The 16,537-nt window shown below is 54.5% G+C and overlaps 9 protein-coding genes across 9 annotated transcripts; 3 read left to right on the plus strand and 6 right to left on the minus strand.

Annotated features, from left to right (window-relative positions):
• The first annotated feature begins 203 nt into the window (after nucleotides 1–203).
• L969DRAFT_85953 (uncharacterized protein) lies at nucleotides 204–1,608 on the plus strand. The gene is made up of 7 exons (XM_014713862.1): nucleotides 204–249; nucleotides 621–654; nucleotides 721–735; nucleotides 796–994; nucleotides 1,050–1,166; nucleotides 1,220–1,377; nucleotides 1,435–1,608. Exons 2-7 carry the CDS (start codon nucleotides 642–644, stop codon nucleotides 1,563–1,565), a joined length of 633 nt encoding a protein of 210 aa, XP_014569348.1. The 5' UTR covers nucleotides 204–249; nucleotides 621–641; the 3' UTR covers nucleotides 1,566–1,608.
• Nucleotides 1,466–5,639, minus strand: L969DRAFT_59649 (uncharacterized protein). The gene is made up of 13 exons (XM_014713863.1): nucleotides 5,075–5,639; nucleotides 4,845–5,026; nucleotides 4,488–4,788; nucleotides 4,309–4,440; nucleotides 4,084–4,252; nucleotides 3,962–4,034; nucleotides 3,732–3,913; nucleotides 3,453–3,686; nucleotides 3,111–3,408; nucleotides 2,779–3,084; nucleotides 2,638–2,732; nucleotides 2,157–2,591; nucleotides 1,466–2,105 (listed from the first exon to the last, which is right to left on the minus strand). Exons 1-13 carry the CDS (start codon nucleotides 5,599–5,601, stop codon nucleotides 1,677–1,679), a joined length of 3,363 nt encoding a protein of 1,120 aa, XP_014569349.1. The 5' UTR covers nucleotides 5,602–5,639; the 3' UTR covers nucleotides 1,466–1,676.
• A 136-nt stretch (nucleotides 5,640–5,775) lies between these two features.
• L969DRAFT_16098 (uncharacterized protein) lies at nucleotides 5,776–6,504 on the minus strand (the record flags this gene model as incomplete). Its single annotated transcript, XM_014713542.1, has 5 exons — nucleotides 5,776–5,852; nucleotides 5,910–6,029; nucleotides 6,055–6,205; nucleotides 6,262–6,361; nucleotides 6,410–6,504. 5 exons carry the CDS (start codon nucleotides 6,502–6,504, stop codon nucleotides 5,776–5,778), a joined length of 543 nt encoding a protein of 180 aa, XP_014569028.1.
• Nucleotides 6,505–6,600: 96 nt separating this feature from the next.
• On the minus strand, nucleotides 6,601–7,383 carry L969DRAFT_16099 (uncharacterized protein; the record flags this gene model as incomplete). The annotated part of the gene is made up of 5 exons (XM_014713543.1): nucleotides 6,601–6,680; nucleotides 6,727–6,846; nucleotides 6,895–7,018; nucleotides 7,067–7,166; nucleotides 7,214–7,383. 5 exons carry the CDS (start codon nucleotides 7,381–7,383, stop codon nucleotides 6,601–6,603), a joined length of 594 nt encoding a protein of 197 aa, XP_014569029.1.
• A 127-nt stretch (nucleotides 7,384–7,510) lies between these two features.
• On the minus strand, nucleotides 7,511–8,717 carry L969DRAFT_93274 (uncharacterized protein; the record flags this gene model as incomplete). Its single annotated transcript, XM_014713864.1, has 7 exons — nucleotides 7,511–7,587; nucleotides 7,642–7,761; nucleotides 7,811–7,934; nucleotides 7,985–8,087; nucleotides 8,403–8,409; nucleotides 8,457–8,576; nucleotides 8,627–8,717. 7 exons carry the CDS (start codon nucleotides 8,715–8,717, stop codon nucleotides 7,511–7,513), a joined length of 642 nt encoding a protein of 213 aa, XP_014569350.1.
• A 496-nt stretch (nucleotides 8,718–9,213) lies between these two features.
• L969DRAFT_46604 (uncharacterized protein) lies at nucleotides 9,214–11,241 on the plus strand (the record flags this gene model as incomplete). The annotated part of the gene is made up of 4 exons (XM_014713865.1): nucleotides 9,214–9,638; nucleotides 9,697–9,776; nucleotides 9,828–10,145; nucleotides 10,202–11,241. 4 exons carry the CDS (start codon nucleotides 9,214–9,216, stop codon nucleotides 11,239–11,241), a joined length of 1,863 nt encoding a protein of 620 aa, XP_014569351.1.
• Nucleotides 11,242–11,461: 220 nt separating this feature from the next.
• Nucleotides 11,462–13,422, plus strand: L969DRAFT_93276 (uncharacterized protein; the record flags this gene model as incomplete). Its single annotated transcript, XM_014713866.1, has 4 exons — nucleotides 11,462–11,540; nucleotides 11,605–13,243; nucleotides 13,298–13,325; nucleotides 13,375–13,422. The coding sequence occupies 4 exons, from the start codon at nucleotides 11,462–11,464 to the stop codon at nucleotides 13,420–13,422; spliced, it is 1,794 nt and encodes a 597-aa protein (XP_014569352.1).
• L969DRAFT_85964 (uncharacterized protein) lies at nucleotides 13,151–14,400 on the minus strand. The gene is made up of 3 exons (XM_014713867.1): nucleotides 14,164–14,400; nucleotides 14,036–14,105; nucleotides 13,151–13,988 (listed from the first exon to the last, which is right to left on the minus strand). The coding sequence occupies exons 1-3, from the start codon at nucleotides 14,390–14,392 to the stop codon at nucleotides 13,463–13,465; spliced, it is 825 nt and encodes a 274-aa protein (XP_014569353.1). The 5' UTR covers nucleotides 14,393–14,400; the 3' UTR covers nucleotides 13,151–13,462.
• Nucleotides 14,401–14,412: 12 nt separating this feature from the next.
• On the minus strand, nucleotides 14,413–16,505 carry L969DRAFT_85965 (uncharacterized protein). Its single transcript, XM_014713868.1, has 8 exons — nucleotides 16,328–16,505; nucleotides 16,249–16,277; nucleotides 15,675–16,194; nucleotides 15,493–15,619; nucleotides 15,094–15,440; nucleotides 14,897–15,042; nucleotides 14,544–14,843; nucleotides 14,413–14,494 (listed from the first exon to the last, which is right to left on the minus strand). The coding sequence occupies exons 1-8, from the start codon at nucleotides 16,473–16,475 to the stop codon at nucleotides 14,435–14,437; spliced, it is 1,677 nt and encodes a 558-aa protein (XP_014569354.1). The 5' UTR covers nucleotides 16,476–16,505; the 3' UTR covers nucleotides 14,413–14,434.
• Between the last annotated feature and the right edge of the window lie 32 nt (nucleotides 16,506–16,537).

Raw genomic sequence — 16,537 nt, forward strand, 5'->3', positions numbered from 1 at the left:
GAGCGTGACCGCTTGGTCGACCGTGGCTTGAGCTCGCTCCCGGTGAGATTCTCCCGCCGACGGGCGATGTAGGGCTCGTGAGTCGTCCATGAGGTGTAGACGGACCAGGTACTGACCGCCAAATGGTGTCCTGCGACATCCTCAGCGCCTTGACGGGCCAGCTGATGAGCCCAGCCTCGCGAGCGTCGCGTGTTCCTGAGGCCGCCTCCTACTCGCCAGCCAACAGAACGAGCTCGACAGCGCAACAAGGTCAGTCAGCCCGTCTCGGTCGCTCGCCGTCCATCTCCCGTGCACGACAAGCTAGACCGCCCCAGAGGCACGAGCTGTCCGCGTTCTGACCGCAAGACGAGGCGTGTAGCAAGCCTCGCGCGATACACGTCGATACACTCGGCTCATGGAGCCAAGCATGGCTGTCTGTACATGCAAAAGGTCACGCGGGACTTCTCTACACGCCTGCGACCGTTCCCCGCTGGCTATCGCGGTTACTCGGTCGCGATGTGCCGGCGACGAGCGAGCGATAACGCACAGACTCACCTCGCTTCCCATCGTCGGCTGACCTCATCTGACCATTTGCGCGAGTTGGTCGAACAGAAAGCTGATACCCTACTCATCGCGCGCAGTCAACGTCGAAGACGGTCAACATGGCAGGAGAATGTACGTTTGCTCGACCGTGAGATCAGCCTACATGGGTGGACGCGTTGCTGACCATGCCTCGCGCAGATGATCTACTGTTCAGCAAGTCTTGATACTCACTGATGGCAAGAGCAAGCGCTCATGTCCTTGTATGACTTGCAGAAGTGGTCCTCATTGGCGATTCGGGCGTCGGCAAGTCCAACTTGCTCAGCAGATTCACTCGCAACGAGTTCAATCTCGAATCAAAGTCGACGATCGGCGTAGAATTTGCTACGAGGAGTATCTCTGTCGACACAAAGACGATCAAAGCACAGATCTGGGATACAGCCGGTCAAGAGCGATACCGCGCCATCACCTCCGCGTCCGTCTCGTTCACTTTGGATTGACCCACGAAATGAGCTGACACGATGCGGCAGATACTATCGAGGTGCCGTCGGCGCGCTGCTGGTCTACGACATCGCAAAACACCCAACCTATGTCAACGTACAGCGATGGCTCAAAGAACTCAAGGACCACGCCGATTCCAACATCGTGTATGTACGCTATAATTCTTTGCGAGCCCAGCTGACCACTTCTGCTATATCAGCATCATGCTCGTGGGCAACAAGTCAGATCTCCGTCACTTGCGAGCAGTCCCAACAGAGGAAGCCAAGCAATTCGCAACGGACGAGGGCCTCAGCTTCATCGAGACTTCTGCACTAGACGCAAGCAATGTCGAGAATGCCTTCCAGACTATCCTCACTGGTCCGTCTACTCTTTGGCGTTGATGCCATGCTGTGTTTGACGGGCGCGCGCCGATAGATATCTACCGGATCGTATCCAACAAAGCGTTAGAGGCTTCGCACGATGTGATCAAGCCCTCCGGCGAAGGCGCATCCGTCAATCTCACGCCCACGGCCGAGACGGGCAAGAAATCCTCCGGATGCTGCTAAAGCATTCGCCTAAGCATTCCGGTCTGCTTACGTCCATGTCCGCTACGACTCTGATGGGAACACTCACGTCCTCATAACGATACTGGTCTGTCTCTTAGCGAGTCATTGCAATCATCCTGTACTACTCTTTACAACATCCGCTGTCCCTGGTTCGATCGATACCAACTTACTGAACAGAGACCCAAGAGAGAATGAGGGCTGCACCGGCTTGACTTCTATGGGCGGTGTGGACGGCGGTGGCGTTTTGTGAGCAGACTTGGCCTGTAAAGGTGACTCTGGCGCTTGGGGTGGACGGTATCGACCCGTGCTGCCCCCTCCAATGAGCTGCGTGACGGGTGAAAGCAGCGGCGGCTCGGATACACTCTTCCGATGCACAGCCGGCGAAGGTGCTCTGACGCCGGGAGGCAGAGCGCCTGCAGCTGCTAGAGCATTGCGAAGCCGATTGCCCGAGCGATCGAGCGAATAGAGAAAGCGATATAGCTCCTTGACGAGCTCCCAGTCCTGCGCTGTCAGAGCCACTCGGATGAGCTTGACCGTGTACTGTAAAGCGTATAAGATAGCGAAGACAGGTAGATGCCAGCAGAAGCTTACGCCGTCCGTCGCGTCTGCAGGCTCCAGTGCGTGCAAAACGAGCAAGTACGATGCAGCCAGCTTGAGTGCGTCATTTTCGATGCAGCGCTCGAACAGATCGGCAGGGCTGCCAGCAGCATCGAACAAGTACTCCCAACGAGCGACCTCAGTTTTGCGAGCACATCCGACGACGACTTGCAGCGCTTGCGGGAAGTAGTCGAGAAATTCGATGACTGATTGCAGGACAGAATCGCGCGGAAGCGCCGGCGCCATGTCTGGTGACCTGCGATCGAGTGCGAGTGCATCTGCCTCGTCCTCAAGAACGCTATGGAGCAGGACCTCGAGTGCGTGTGCGAAGTACACTAAGTCGGCATAATGTGTAGCAAACTCGATACCTTTGCCAATCTGTCGGCGTGAGAGGTGATGGCGCAAGACATGATGTAAGAACAGATGTGTCTGGTTCCAAGATGAGCGGCGCTTCAGAGCAATGTGGGAAGCTAACGGTTGTGACAAGTCGAAAGATGGCAAAGTCGAGATTCTTGCGGATGCCGGTTTCTTGATCGACGCCTATGATCACGCCTTTGTCCATCAAGACCGCTGCAGAACAGGTCAGCATTCGGGACGCTGAAAACAGAGTACATACATAAGGGATAGAAATCCAAAGGGATCGATAAGCTATCGTTTTGTATGCTCTCGCTGCCGCCGCTTGATCGAGTGACGATATTGAGCCAGACACGGACTTCCTGGCCATTGTACGCCCACAGAGAGCCTTCCAGCGCGCCGACGCCTGATGGGTGCGTCCAGTAATACTCAATGCGGTCCGCAAGGATCTGCATGTCGTATTTGACGACCTCCTCGCCGATTCGGCTAGGTTTGAGCAGGACGAGGCTGCCATCCACGAGAAATACAATCGTAGCCACATCAAGATCGGTCGACGGATCGCCGAAACCTGCCGTCATCCGTCAGCGAGACAACATCCAAGGTTGAACGACTTGCGATGCTGCGCGCGTGGAATGATCCAAGACATGCCGCGCACTTTAGCTGGATCAGTGACGATGCCTTCGAAGCCGATACTGCCGCACATGCGAGTACGGTAGCCGTTCCGTCCGGGTACTAGCAGCATGTGGTAAAATGTGTTGTCTTCTGTATAGATCAGGAGGGAGCTTTCAAGGATCGAGATGAGCAAGATTGGCGACGGAAAAGCGTCCTGATGTAGAACATAATTGCGGCTGAGCGGCCTGTCGCGCGCATAGAGCCGTATCTGGCAGTAACGCTTGCAAGGTCAGCTCACGTCTGATCATGCCAGGCTCGACCGACGTAATGAGCGTCGTTCTCCTCGGCGCCGACAACGAGGACATTTTCGTACCAGACCATCCCGCCGGTGACTTGAAACGCCTGCTCTTCGGCTTCGTTGTCGAACAGCTTCCAGCGGCCGGACAAGGTGTTGTAATGCACAAAGCCGCGTCTCCCAGCCACCGCTAGCAAACGACCATCAGAGCTCACACAAGACGACCGTATTGGCCAATTGCCAGCGATGTATTCAGACGGAACCTGCAACAGTGTGAGCTTTGCGCAGGGTACTTCTGCGCGACTCACCTTGATGTACTGCCAGACATCAGACTCTGGGTTAATGACGCTCATGTCAGGCTGATCTTGCCCGCGATAGATCATCACCCGGTCGTCTAGCTGTAGCAGAGCATGCTGGCAGTTGTCTGGACTGTGCAGCGTCGCCACTGCGCTCTTTGCAAACGGTATAGCGAAGAGCTGCGTATCGATTGCTGCATGCACGGATGAGCCGGTGACTTTCCTCTGTGATGTCTGCTGACCTTTGCAGGCGCTGCCCTCCACCTGGCGTGGCTTCGCGAGCACGAAAAGCTCCGAATCTGCCGCGTTCCAGAACTAAAAACAGCCTTTCAGTAAAAAATCGAGAGAGAAAAGGCGGACGTACAAGGGCATCAATGCCGTTGAAGAAAGCATCCGAGAAGCTGCTCGAGTCGTTCTCTTCAACTGCTCCGCTTGCCTGACCATTGCCGGCCCAGCATGCGAGCCTGCCAAAAACGCTCCAGACAGACCAGCCTCGCAGCAAGCCAACGGCCAGCGCATGGCCATCGCGTGTCCTGTCACATTACTTGCTTTTTCAGATGCGCGAAGGTGATGCAAAGACGTGACTGACCAGCTCATGGCAGTCACACTGTCACAATTGAGATGGCTCGCTGTTGAGCGCAATGCGGCCCGCAGAGACAGCCGATGCGATAGCACCGGTACAGCCGCGTCTTGCGCCAAAGAGTAGATCTGGCAGCAGCCGCTATATAACATGTCAGTCTATGAGATTGTTGAACGTATACTGCATACTCGTCTAGGCCGACTGCGAGGAGGGAGAAGCGATCGTTGTAAGCTTGCGCTGCTGCTTTTGCGCCGAGATCATCTTGGTACACAGATGTATGTAGAAGCGACGGAGATCCAATGCTCTGGCCTGACGCGCTGCTCTGAGGCCTATAGATGCAGACACCTTCCCAAGCGGCGACAGACAAAGCCGGCGCCGGCTCTGATGCGGGCACGTTTGCCCTTGCACGCGTACAGTATACGGAGCCTGATGAGGTGATCATTGTTACCGCATCGATCGTACTGTGATATGCGAGGTTTACTATGTAGCCTGTCGATTCCTCGGCCTCTGTCACTGGTGCACTGATATTGGAGCAGAGAACGCACCTGAGTCGGACTCTAGCCACGACAGGTCAGTCTGCGGAGTGCTTACGCCTTGGTCGACAATAGACGGTGAAGGCGTCCCGTTCGCCGTGGCGATCCTCAATGCAAACGCAGTCCATGGCACGAGTCTCACAGCGGCTGGGTTCGACGTCGCGACCAGCAGTCCGTCTGGCGTGCCACAGAAGCTACCTTGACGCGTCAGACGTATCGCAGGACTGTGAAACGGAGCATACCATGCGATGGGCTCCTGCGAGAGGTTAATCTGACCAAGCGGTCTCAGGCTGATGCTGGTGAGTGGGTAGCCCTCCCCCGGCCCCGGTTGAAACTGCTGCACTTTGCGAGAGCTTCGTCCAGGCATTTGATAGACGGCAGAACTCGGCAGGCTAGGCATGACAGCATACGCCATGAGCACTGAGCCTGTTGTCTGAGCGAGGACGATCCGCCGACGCTGCGTATCGTTCTGTACGTAGTCATGCCATATCGCTCGTACAAAGGTACCATGCTCTCTGACCGATTTGGGCGAGCGTTTGACCTTTGTGAGCAAGACGCAAGGCCGAACAGACCATATCGCCAGCTCAGAATGGCCTATCGCCACAAAATGCTCGCCCGTTGCGTCCTCGGCCAAGCTGAGGAGTTGCTCTTCTCGCGCTCCGCCTAACCGGGCCAAGCTGGCGAGCGAGCTCGGCAGCGGAGGCTCGTCATCTGTCGTCGATCCCAGACTCGGCCGTAGCTGCTTTGTGAGCAACGTCGGGAAGTACATGCAGGCTCATGAGGTTTCGTTTGGCATGCGGCGCACTGTCGACAAACGCGTCGACTATCAATGTCAAATTCTCGCCACAGCCTATCACAACTTTCTCGTCATGCGCACCGCCCAACCATATTTCATTGCGGCAGACATGCGACGAGGCGCAGAGTCATGCAGCATGACGGCTTTCTACGGAACAAAGTCGGATTTCTTGGCGATCTTATGTGTCTTGTCCCCGAGCTTACAAGACATACTGTAGCCTTCCACTGTGCCCGACGTACCATAAGCATCCACACGAAACGATATACTAGCGATGCATCGACCTTCTGTTTCGATCTCGTCGACGTAGTACCCCTGGAGATCGACATAGTAGATTCCGTAAGGCTCTCTGAAGCCGAATTCGAAATTGTAGCGCTCTGGCAACGTGCCCGAATAAACTGTCACTGTGAGGACGTCAGCGAACGAAACGCCTCTCGAAATAGGATGGCAACGCGCTCTGATAAGGCTCGGAATGGATAAAAGCGCCGTTGAATCTCGTGGGCGACAGGCCTCCCTGAACTACGCTCGGGTCCATCTTGGAGATATCGGGAATATTGGCCAAAGCAGAGACGATGAAGTCCTGCAAAGGGATGAATCAGTAACCTTTCAGGTCGCTATGTGAGGAAAAAGAATTACTGCGCCTTCGTCCTCGAATAAGAGATTGAACGAGAAGGTCTTTGCCACATGTTGGCCTGTAGTGAACTTGAGGGTGCAGCCTTGCGCCTTGGGATCGTAACTGGCCTATGATGAGTCAGGCGGGTTGGAAAGTCCAGAGGGGGCTTACGCTCGCTTGCTGAGCGTATGGGCGGGCGTCACAAACGTGGAGAGCAGTGCCACAAGCGCAGCTGCACTAAAGCCATTGCGGAGGGAAGGGATCATTTGGGAGACGTTGCGAGCGAGCGATACGTCGAAAGGATGCGAATCTCAAGAGGAGCCAGATTCGTTGCGTCAAAGTCGCGTGTAGCACAGCATCGACTAGTGTCTGACAAAATCCTTCGGCTGCCAGATTGCCATTGGCACGCCCCCGAGCAAGCAGCCGAGACCGTAGCTAGCGACTGATCGGCCAAGTCAGCTCCGCCAGATGGATGCAAAATGACCAACTCTTCTTCTGCACGCCACCGATATGTAAACTATGAAGCACAACGTAGTGAATAGCGTAGGGATCGAGGAAACCGAACTCGAACTCGTAATGTGTAGCAACCGAGCCGGAATAAGTATACACTGTCTCTTCTTAGCTGAGAGCCTCGACGTCGGTGACGATCAGCCCACTGTTGTAAGTCGTGCTCTCCATAGCGAGATCATCGAAGAATGTAGGTACGAGTGAGCCGGGTACAACTGAATTCTGGGATCGACCGGCTGCTCCGTAGCCAGTGAGACCTGTCAAGTGGAATCCCTAGTGCATGATTTAGCTGAGCTTGACGACGATTGCGAGAGCGAGCACAATGCCGTTGACATCAAATTGCAGATTGAAGGACATGACGTGGATCACTCCACCGCCTACGTCAACCTGGAGTGTACATCCTTGAGCTGCAGGATCATAGCTGTGACTTTGCTGAGAGATCGTCGAGGCAACGGTGCCTTTACGCACGAAGTTTGAGCGAAGGAGACCGATGGCATAGCGATCGAGCCGACAAGTTTTGCAGCCAGAAGCACGACACTCGCGGATTGTGCGATCCGCAGCATCGCTACGAGCTGAGAAGACTTTTCAGGCAGCTGGATGAGAAGGGACAGAGCCGCATCGCGACGTGAGGTTCTCATGGCGACAACGCGCGTCGCATCGCTTGGCAAATGACGTGCAGCAAGTGCACGTGATAGTTTGCAGCACAGACAATGCAATGCCACGTCGCTCTGATCAGTGTACCCCTGGCAGAGATGCACGGCCAGGTCAAGCGATGTAATCTGATTTCTTCCAAATGTCGCGAGTCTGACCGGCGTAATAGCACGTCATGCCATAGCTTTGAACTGCAAATTGAAGGGGATGGGTCAGCTGGGCAACCACGTTGAGGGGTTGCGTACAGGTGACAACGGCGTCATCTACGTAATAAGTCTGGAAGTCGACATAATAGATCGATTGAGGAAATCTAAAAGCAAATTCGAAGTCGTAGCGAATCGGGGTCGTACCCTCGTAGACCGTCACTAAAGCACATCAGAACTGCCAGGGCGCGATGTGCAATGGGAAGCTCACTTTCGAAAGGTTGTGTCTCGATCGTGGAGCCGTTGAAGCCTCTGGCTGTTTGGAGATCATGAGTCACGCTTCCCTCCACCTTCGATGTGTCGGGATAATTGGCGAGCGCAGTGACGACGAATCCCTGCCGAGGGGTCCGTGAGCGGCCATTTGTGCAGGGTCTGAACGCCTCACTGTGTTCATGCGACCGAGAAAGGCAAAGTTGAAAGCGAAGACCTTGATCACACCTCCGCCCAGGTCGAACTTGAGGGTGCAGCGTTGCGCATTGGGATCATACCTGTCGAGGAATCAGCTAGCGCTGAAAATTTGTCTCTCCTGGATTACGCTGATACCGCGAGCGAGTGAGCTGGCTTTGCGAGCAAAACAAGCAGAGCAAAAGCGATGAGCGCAGCAAAGCCATAGCGAACACATGCGAGCATGCTTGCCGTATCCCACTGACTTTCAGGGAGGCCAGCTACGCTTGATCGTTGGGAAGGAGTAATGTCTGTTGCATCGAAAAAACGTTCCGCTATGCACCGCTTAGTGGTGGATGAAATCCTTTGGCTGCCAAACAGCGACGGGCTTGCCACCGATCAAGCATCCCAAGCCATACTGGATGACTGTCTACGCCTTCAGCATCATATCAGTCCTTGATATGGTGACTTACTCGTTCGCGTTTTGTCATTGATGATCACCTGATTGAGCTTGACATAGTAGATCTGGTTGGGGTCGTGGAAGCCAAATTCGTAGTCGTAGATGAACGAATCAGTCACGGTGAAGATGTACACTGAGGACATTCAGCGATGCTGCGGCGACGAGGGTGGTACCGATTCTCACTTTTGTACGTCTTGCGCTTCATGTGGAGATTGTTGAAGACGGTGGGTGTGAGCGGGCTGGCCACTACTGCGTCAGATAGCTCACTGTCCATTCCGTAACCAGTGATGCTCGTGAGATGGAAACCCTTAGTTCAGCTGTGAGCCGACAGTCATATACGAGCAAAGAAGCGAGCACAATGCCAGCAGCGTCAAAAGCGAGATTGAACGACATGACATGAACATCACTGCCATCGACTTTGACCTGCAATGTGCAACCTTGCTGGCTCGGATCATAGCTGATCTGATGCTTGAGCCATGTTTTCCTTGGTGTGGTAACTCACGTTCGCTTTGCAAGCGCATGTGTTGGTGTAGCGACAGCGCTGATGAGCATTGTCATCGAAAAAGCACACATCAGGACAGTGATCATCTCGAGCGTCTTGCACATCTCGGCCGATTGATCAGAGAATGGCAGTTGTCGTGGAAAGAGAGAGAGATTCGTCGAGGAGGAGCTGCGACAGATCGACAGCTTCGTGGTGGCAGGCTTTATCGATCAAGATCCATCGCGTATCTCGTCGTCGGGAAAAATTTCGAAAGGCCGCACACTGAAGGATGAGCAAGGCAGCCAAGCGACGCAAGGTCGACAAGCCAAGCGCATCCCAGCAGCCAGAGCCAGTGGTCATCAAGCCGATAGCAGACGAGAGCGAGCCCTACATCGAAGATGAGCATCGACCAACTCAACAACCGAAGCGTATCAGAGTACAAGTTGACGAGCCAGAGACTGCTACCGAGACTGGCACACAAGAGCCGCTAGCATCAACGAGCAATAGAGATCCACTGGAAGCTATACAAGATGCGCTCAAACCGGTCCAGGACACGGCAGACCAGGTGCCTGCAAGATTGCCATTTTCCTCTTTGGAGCTGTCAGAGCAGACGAGCAAGGCGATACAAGAGATGGGATTCACTACCATGACGGAGGTGCAAGCGAGATGTATAGGCCCCATCATGGCTGGCCGTGACGTGCTCGGTGCTGCTCAGTCAGTGCTACAATGTCATTTGGGCACAATCGTTTGCTGACGAGTCTGCTGAACACAGGACTGGTAGTGGCAAGACGCTGGCCTTTCTTCTGCCAGCCATCGAGATGCTGCATCAGTTGCGATTCAAGCCAAGGAACGGTGAGCTTCGAAGTTGACGAGCTATATGGCTCAAACTTACTCGCGCATCAGGCACGGGCGTCATCGTCATCTCTCCCACCCGTGAACTTGCACTACAGATCTTTGGCGTCGTCAAAGAGCTATGCAAGCACCACAATCAGACCTTTGCAATCGTCATGGGGGGCGCCAACCGCAAAGCCGAAGCAGAAAAGCTCGTCAAGGGCGTCAACCTCGTCGTCGGCACACCTGGCCGTCTGCTGGACCACCTGCAAAACACCAAAGGCTTCATCTTCAAGAACCTCAAGCAGCTCGTCATCGATGAGGCTGATCGCATTCTCGAAATTGGCTTCGAAGACGAGATGCGCCAGATCGTTAAGATATTACCAAATGGTGCGCTTGGCCTGCAATTAGGCTTGCCGTGAGCTCAATTGGATTCACTTTTACAGACAATCGGCAGACAATGCTGTTTTCGGCTACGCAAACAACAAAAGTCTCTGATCTTGCGCGCGTCTCGCTACGGCAAGGACCGCTATACATCAATGTCGATTCCCATCGCGACACGTCTACAGTCGCTGGCCTGGAGCAAGGCTATGTCGTTTGTGACAGCGACAAGCGATTTCTGCTTCTCTTCACTTTTCTGCGCAAGAATATCAAGAAGAAGATCATCGTCTTCTTCTCGTCTTGTAATTCTGTCAAGTACCACGGCGAGCTGCTCAACTATGTCGACATTCCAGTTCTTGATCTTCACGGCAAGCAAAAACAGCAGAAGCGTACGAACACCTTTTTCGAATTCTGCAATGCGCCTAGCGGTGTACTGCTCTGCACGGACGTTGCTGCTCGAGGTCTCGACATACCAAAGGTCGACTGGATCCTTCAATTTGATCCGCCCGACGATCCTCGCGACTACATCCATCGCGTAGGGCGGACAGCACGAGCTGGCAAAGCCGGGCGCAGTCTTCTCTTCTTACTGCCGAGCGAGCTCGGATTCTTGCGGTTCCTCAAGATTGCAAAGGTGCCTCTGAACGAGTACAGCTTTCCGAACGAAAAGATTGCCAATATCCAGGGCCAGCTCGAGAAGCTCATTACAAAGAATTACTATCTGCATCAATCCGCTCGAGACGGCTTCAGGTCTTATATCCAGTCATACGCGTCCTACTCGCTCAAGAAGATCTTCAACGTTCATGATCTTGATTTGGCAAAGGTAGCAAAAGCTTTCGGCTTCTCTGTACCGCCTGCCATCAACATCCCCGTGGGCACGAATCTAAAGGGTGACAAGAAGCGCAAGAATAGAGACGACCCTGCGCTGGCCGATGAAAGCGAGGATGAAGCTGGAGTGGACGAAGCACCGCCCATCTGGCGATCGGACCGCAAAGGGCAAGACAAGCGGAAACAGATACTCGGTCACAAGGCAGCAGAGAAGGATGTCTATCGCAAAGGCATGCAGGACAATATCAGGCGTGGCGGCGCTCAGCAGTGGTCGAAGTGACGATATAGTTGACATGCATGCTTGTACCTGTGCGACGGGCCTGACGCGCTGGCTGGCAGCTGGCTTGGATCGGCAGTCTGTGACCAATATTTCAAATTTCGAGCCAGTCACGCGGATTCGCGACCGCCGTTCTCGATCGCGATAAACAAGCCCTGACAGACCTAATTTCGGACCTGCACGCTGTGCTGGGCGATGCCACCATAGTGGGCCTCACAACGCAATGTCACAAAGTCGTGGCGGCTCTGCTGCTACATATAAGCAAGTATTCGCAGATGCGGACGATACTTTTGACTTGTCTGGTCAGCTCTCGCTTTGGATTGGACCGCTCCAGTTGCTGAAGACAGAGCTCTTCTGTTCACGCAGCGTATGACAACACACTGACAGATCCTTCGGAAGCCTATCAACACATCCGCACATTACGGACATCTCACGCCACAAAGGACTCTCGAGAGTCATACTACTCGCAAGCGTCAAGCAATAGAGAGTCCACGCGCTCGCCCACCGCTAGGCGATCAGACGGCGCCGAGAAGCCGATACCAGCACAAGAGTCGCCTTCGCGGAGGAGAATATCGTACGAATATAGACCTCGACATAGAATACGGCAGAGCCAATCTTCAGTACTGGCAACTAATTCGGCAGAGAACGTGCAGCCAATGCTCGAGACAAAGTCAGAGACAAATAAACGCAAATCTAGTGCAAGAGATTCGATAGCGTCACACAACTCTTCGAGAACGTTGTTCGATTCGCTCGCGCTGGATGGAAGCAAGTCCGCAGACGCTTACAGGGACAAAAACGGCGATACCAACCGAAAGATGAGAGCCACAGACTCGCCAGCGCTTTCTGACGCCGGCGGACCTTCTGCACTAGATTCCACTCGAGATCTTCTGTCGCCACGTAATGCAGCTCTAGACGATGGCGGAGACGAAAAGACTTTCAGCATGCTCAACAAAGTCTCTGTGGCGAGAATGCAGGCGCGAAGGCGGCAAAGGCGGCGGTACTGTCTCCTCTGTGTCGCCGTGACAGTCGTCATCGGAGCAGCTGTTGGCGGCACTTTAGGTGCGCTGCTAACAAAATCACATCGTTCCAACTCGCCCGACCGAGCCTATGCGCCTGCTGCCACGGTCACGCCGATCGTGAGCAAACCAGTTGCCAACCCGGGTACTGGCGGTGCATCTGGCTACGCACACTTGCTAGCTTTCGGCGCATCCTACTGTGACAATGCTCATCTTCGTACGCCGAACTACACAGACCTGACCTCGCAACCGTACTGGAGAGGGAGATGGTCAAACGGGCCCGTATGGGATGAGTGGCTAGCGGCGCTCGTCGGACCTCAGACTGGCGAGATTACGAATGCGACCATGGACAACAGAGCGTATGCTGGCGCGATGATAGATGATCGTATCACATCAGCTTGGGTCCCAGATACTCGCAGTCAGATCGCAGGCTACCTGTCAGATCTAGCAGGTGGCAATACCACGACGGCGGCCACATTGACCGATGGTACGAAGAGCCTTATTACCGTCTGGACCGGACTCAATCCAATCGAGGGCATCTGGAATATCACCGGCAGCAGTCAACGAGGTCAAGCTCAAGGTCTGGCGCAGATCAACGCGACGGTCGAAGCTCTGACAGATCAGCTGCTGTCCATTGCAACTCTGGCCACCTGGACCGTCGCGCCAGACTTCGTCATTCTCTCGCCGCCTCCGTCCGAATTGCTGCCTTTTGCGCAAAACATCGCTCAATACCAAGCACAGTCAGGCTCAACGGCTGCAACTCGTCTCGCAGTTCTGCAGACATTGAGTGATGCATACAACGTGCAGCTGCAGAGCGCTATGATCACGGTCAGCGATGCGCTCGGCAGCAGAGGCAAGGTGTACACATTCGATGTGCATACTTGGTTTCACAATATGGTCGCCACGCCCGCGGCCTACAATCTGACGGTGACAAACTCGTCCTGCCTGCAGCAGCAGTGCGGTACTGCAGCAAGCACGTATCTGTTCTGGCATGCTTCCTTGCGCTGCTGCCAAGCACAAAGCTGATGCTCGTCTCTGTGCAGGGACCCGAGACACCCAGTCGCAACGATTGTAAGTCGAGTCCATCAGCGAAGTGCCCGAGCTGACTGTCGAGGCACAGCACGAAGCATTGGCCAAAGAAGTTGCCGGCGTGATCTTGCAAGGCTGAGCAATAGAACGCATTAGATCGAGGAGGGTTGTTGTCATTATTATGCTGCAGCAAAGGTACAGCTCGCATCGTCTGAAGCCGTTAAGATCCGCTGCGGTCTGAGCTGAGAGCCAGTGAAGAGATCGTTGTAGGCATCGAGAGTGAGTAGAACGAGCTCGACGTCGGTATGGCCGGCCTGCAACTGATTCAAGATGGCGGAAGACACTTGACGAAAGATCGCGTGCGTCGATGGCTCAAAGCGTGACTTTTCGTCGAGGGCGCGACAGACGACATTGGAAACGACACAGTGAGGCGGTCGGGTATCATGGGCGTCGAGCCAGGCCACGGCCACACACGCATGCATGACATTCTTGAGCGTGACGTCAAAAGCATCTCGCTTTCGGCCTTTCAGCCGCACCGTGTCGATCTGCAGATTCTCACACAGCGCTTGTACATCCTGCAGTTGTCTCGCTAGATCTTCTGCTGCTGTTGATGGCTTCGTTCTGGCAATGTATGGCACGCTATTTGAAGCGTCGCTCGAAAGACGGATGCGCTTCCGACCGGATACGACGGTGCTTTGTGTACGTCTGCGATGGCTGTGAGCCCAGCATATGAATCACATGAGCCGACTGACGATCTCCGGAGGGGTAGAGTCTCCGAAAGGGGCTCGCGAGCCGCTGCCGCCCTTGCGAGCGTGATGACTTCTGCGTTCGCCCAGCAAGAGATTCAGCTGTCTAATGCATCGCACACTCGGTGGCTCACCTTGACAAGGTGCTAAGCTGTTATTGAGCTCTTCTATGCTGTCGACAGCAGCTCGGACTCGCTTGCGATAGCGTTCGACCAGATTGGCCGCTTGTAGAGATGCGCCAAGACTGTCTTGGGCTTCGATCTGTGAAGAACTGACGACGGCCTTACATATCGCAGGCAGTGCAGATCGTGCCTTGTCTATGCAAGCCAAGAGCTCATTCAGCCTCTGCAAGTCGACACTCATTGAAAGCAGCAAGGGGAAATGGGCTGCAATACACGCGCGTCTTTAATGGCCGTGCGGATCCTCGCCGCCCCTCTGCTCCTTTGGCACGACGATAGAATCGTCCTGGTAGCCATGGTCAGTCATGTCATAGGCGAGCGAGAGCCACACTGACAATTCTGAGCAGTGCTGTGCTCGCTTCGAGCGCAGATTTGAGACTGCGGATTTTGCTGATAGACGGCTCTAGGACGCCCGCTTTGACGTTGTCTCTCACCTCGCCCTTGAGCAGATCGAGTCCATAGAAACGTAAAGCTTTGCGAGGATCATCGTGGGCGGCCGATTGAGCGGCATTGTGATACGCGCGGAGCTTGGCGACGAGATCTGTCGAGTCTTTTGCGGCATTGACTGCCAAAGTCTTCGGGATCACCAGAAGAGCATTGGCGAATTCAGCGATGGCTAGCTGCTCTCGGGAACCCTGCAAAATCTCGTCAGAGATCAGCAGGGAAGCTGATTGCAAGGCGTACTCACGAGTGAGGTCGCGAAATTCTCGAGGTAGATGCTGAGCGCGGTCTCGACGGCGCCACCGCCAGGCACGACCGTACCGCTCTCGAGCGTGCGTTTGATGACACATAGCGAATCATGAAGCGAGCGCTCGACTTCGTCTAGCATGTAGTCTGTCCAATTGATTAAGCAAGTCTCGAGATGATGAAAAGCAGCCGGCTGACCATTTGCACCTCGCAAGATGATAGAAGCAGAAGAAACAACTTTGGTTCCTTTCACGAGGATGAGCTCATCGTCAGACACCTTCTCTTGAATGACTTCCTCTGCGCTACCGAGACTGGACGCTTCGAAGGTCTCGTCACCGTCCAGGTTTGCAAGCGTGCTGATCAGTTGACCGCCCGTCGCTCTGGCTATCCTCCTGAGATCGTCCTTCTTGCATCTTCTGACGGCCATTGCGCCCGCTTCGACGAATTCCTTCAAGCAGAGATCGTCGATACCCTTTGTGGTGAGCACGACATTTGCGCCTGCTGCGAGGATCTTGCGAATGCGTTCGAGTGTGATTTCATACTCTCTGCAGCATTAACGGTGAGCAGGAGATTTGTCTCACGACACGGCCAGCTTGCCTTGTTCGGATCGCTTCGAGCTGCTCCGGGTCGTCGATTGTGACATGCACGCCCAAATTCATTCGTGTCTTTTGCAGATTGATGTCGAGGCAGGCAATCTTGGCGTTCGTTATTCGCTTCTTCATTGCTGAGTGCAAGGCAGCAGCATCAGCCAAAAGAGATGATAGCCGCGTTCTGCCTACCTTGTGATGCGACCGTGCAGTTGAGAGCGTAACCTTTGACGTATATTGACTCGGTGACAGACTTGCCGTGCGCTTTCAGCACGTTGACCGCTTTGACGGGATACTTTGTCTCTCCTCTGGCGTTGATGGTCCTGACAGCGAGCATAGCATCGACGGCCATGTGGGCAAAGAAGTCATCATCGCTGCCAATGATTTTGCTCGACATTGAAGTCTTTGCGACGCTGATGAGCGTGTCTTTCGGTAGCGTGTCCGTCTTGACTGAGAGATGATCTTGCAAGTACTTGATCGCTTCCTTACAGGCTAATCTGTAGCCCGTAATCACCGTCGTAGGGTGTATCTTGTTCTTCACGAGATCGTTGGCGCGTTTGAGGAGTTCGGCGGCAATGATGACGACTGTCGTCGTACCGTCGCCTACTTCTTTGTCCTGCTGTTGTGCCAACTCGACGAGGATGCGGCCGGCAGGATGATCTACCTCGAGCAGTGAGAGGATGGTCGCTCCGTCGTTCGAAATTGTCACATCCTGCCAATGTGCTTGTCAGCGCCTGTCGAGCTTTCTGAACTCATGTCTGCGTACACCGACAGAGTCAACTAGCATCTTGTCCACTGTCCGCAAGGTCAGCATGCGTCGTAGGGAGGGCTGCAAAGTGGCGCACATCCCAAGGGACCGAAAGAGCTTTTGAGCGTATTGGCGACGCTCTGAGCCGCCATGACGTTGCTATTCCGCACATCTGCTCCCGTCTGTCGCTCGCCTCCGCCCGTCAGGAGCGCAGAGCGAGGATCTCTCGCATAGATCGAAGCCATGGCAGGTCAGAGCAAGCGAGTGCACTCACTGGCTCGCGCAAAAGCTCGACGCGCTCCCCGCA

This window comes from Mixia osmundae (genome assembly GCF_000708205.1).
Source record: "Mixia osmundae IAM 14324 unplaced genomic scaffold scaffold_3, whole genome shotgun sequence".
Lineage (NCBI taxonomy): Eukaryota > Fungi > Basidiomycota > Mixiomycetes > Mixiales > Mixiaceae > Mixia > Mixia osmundae.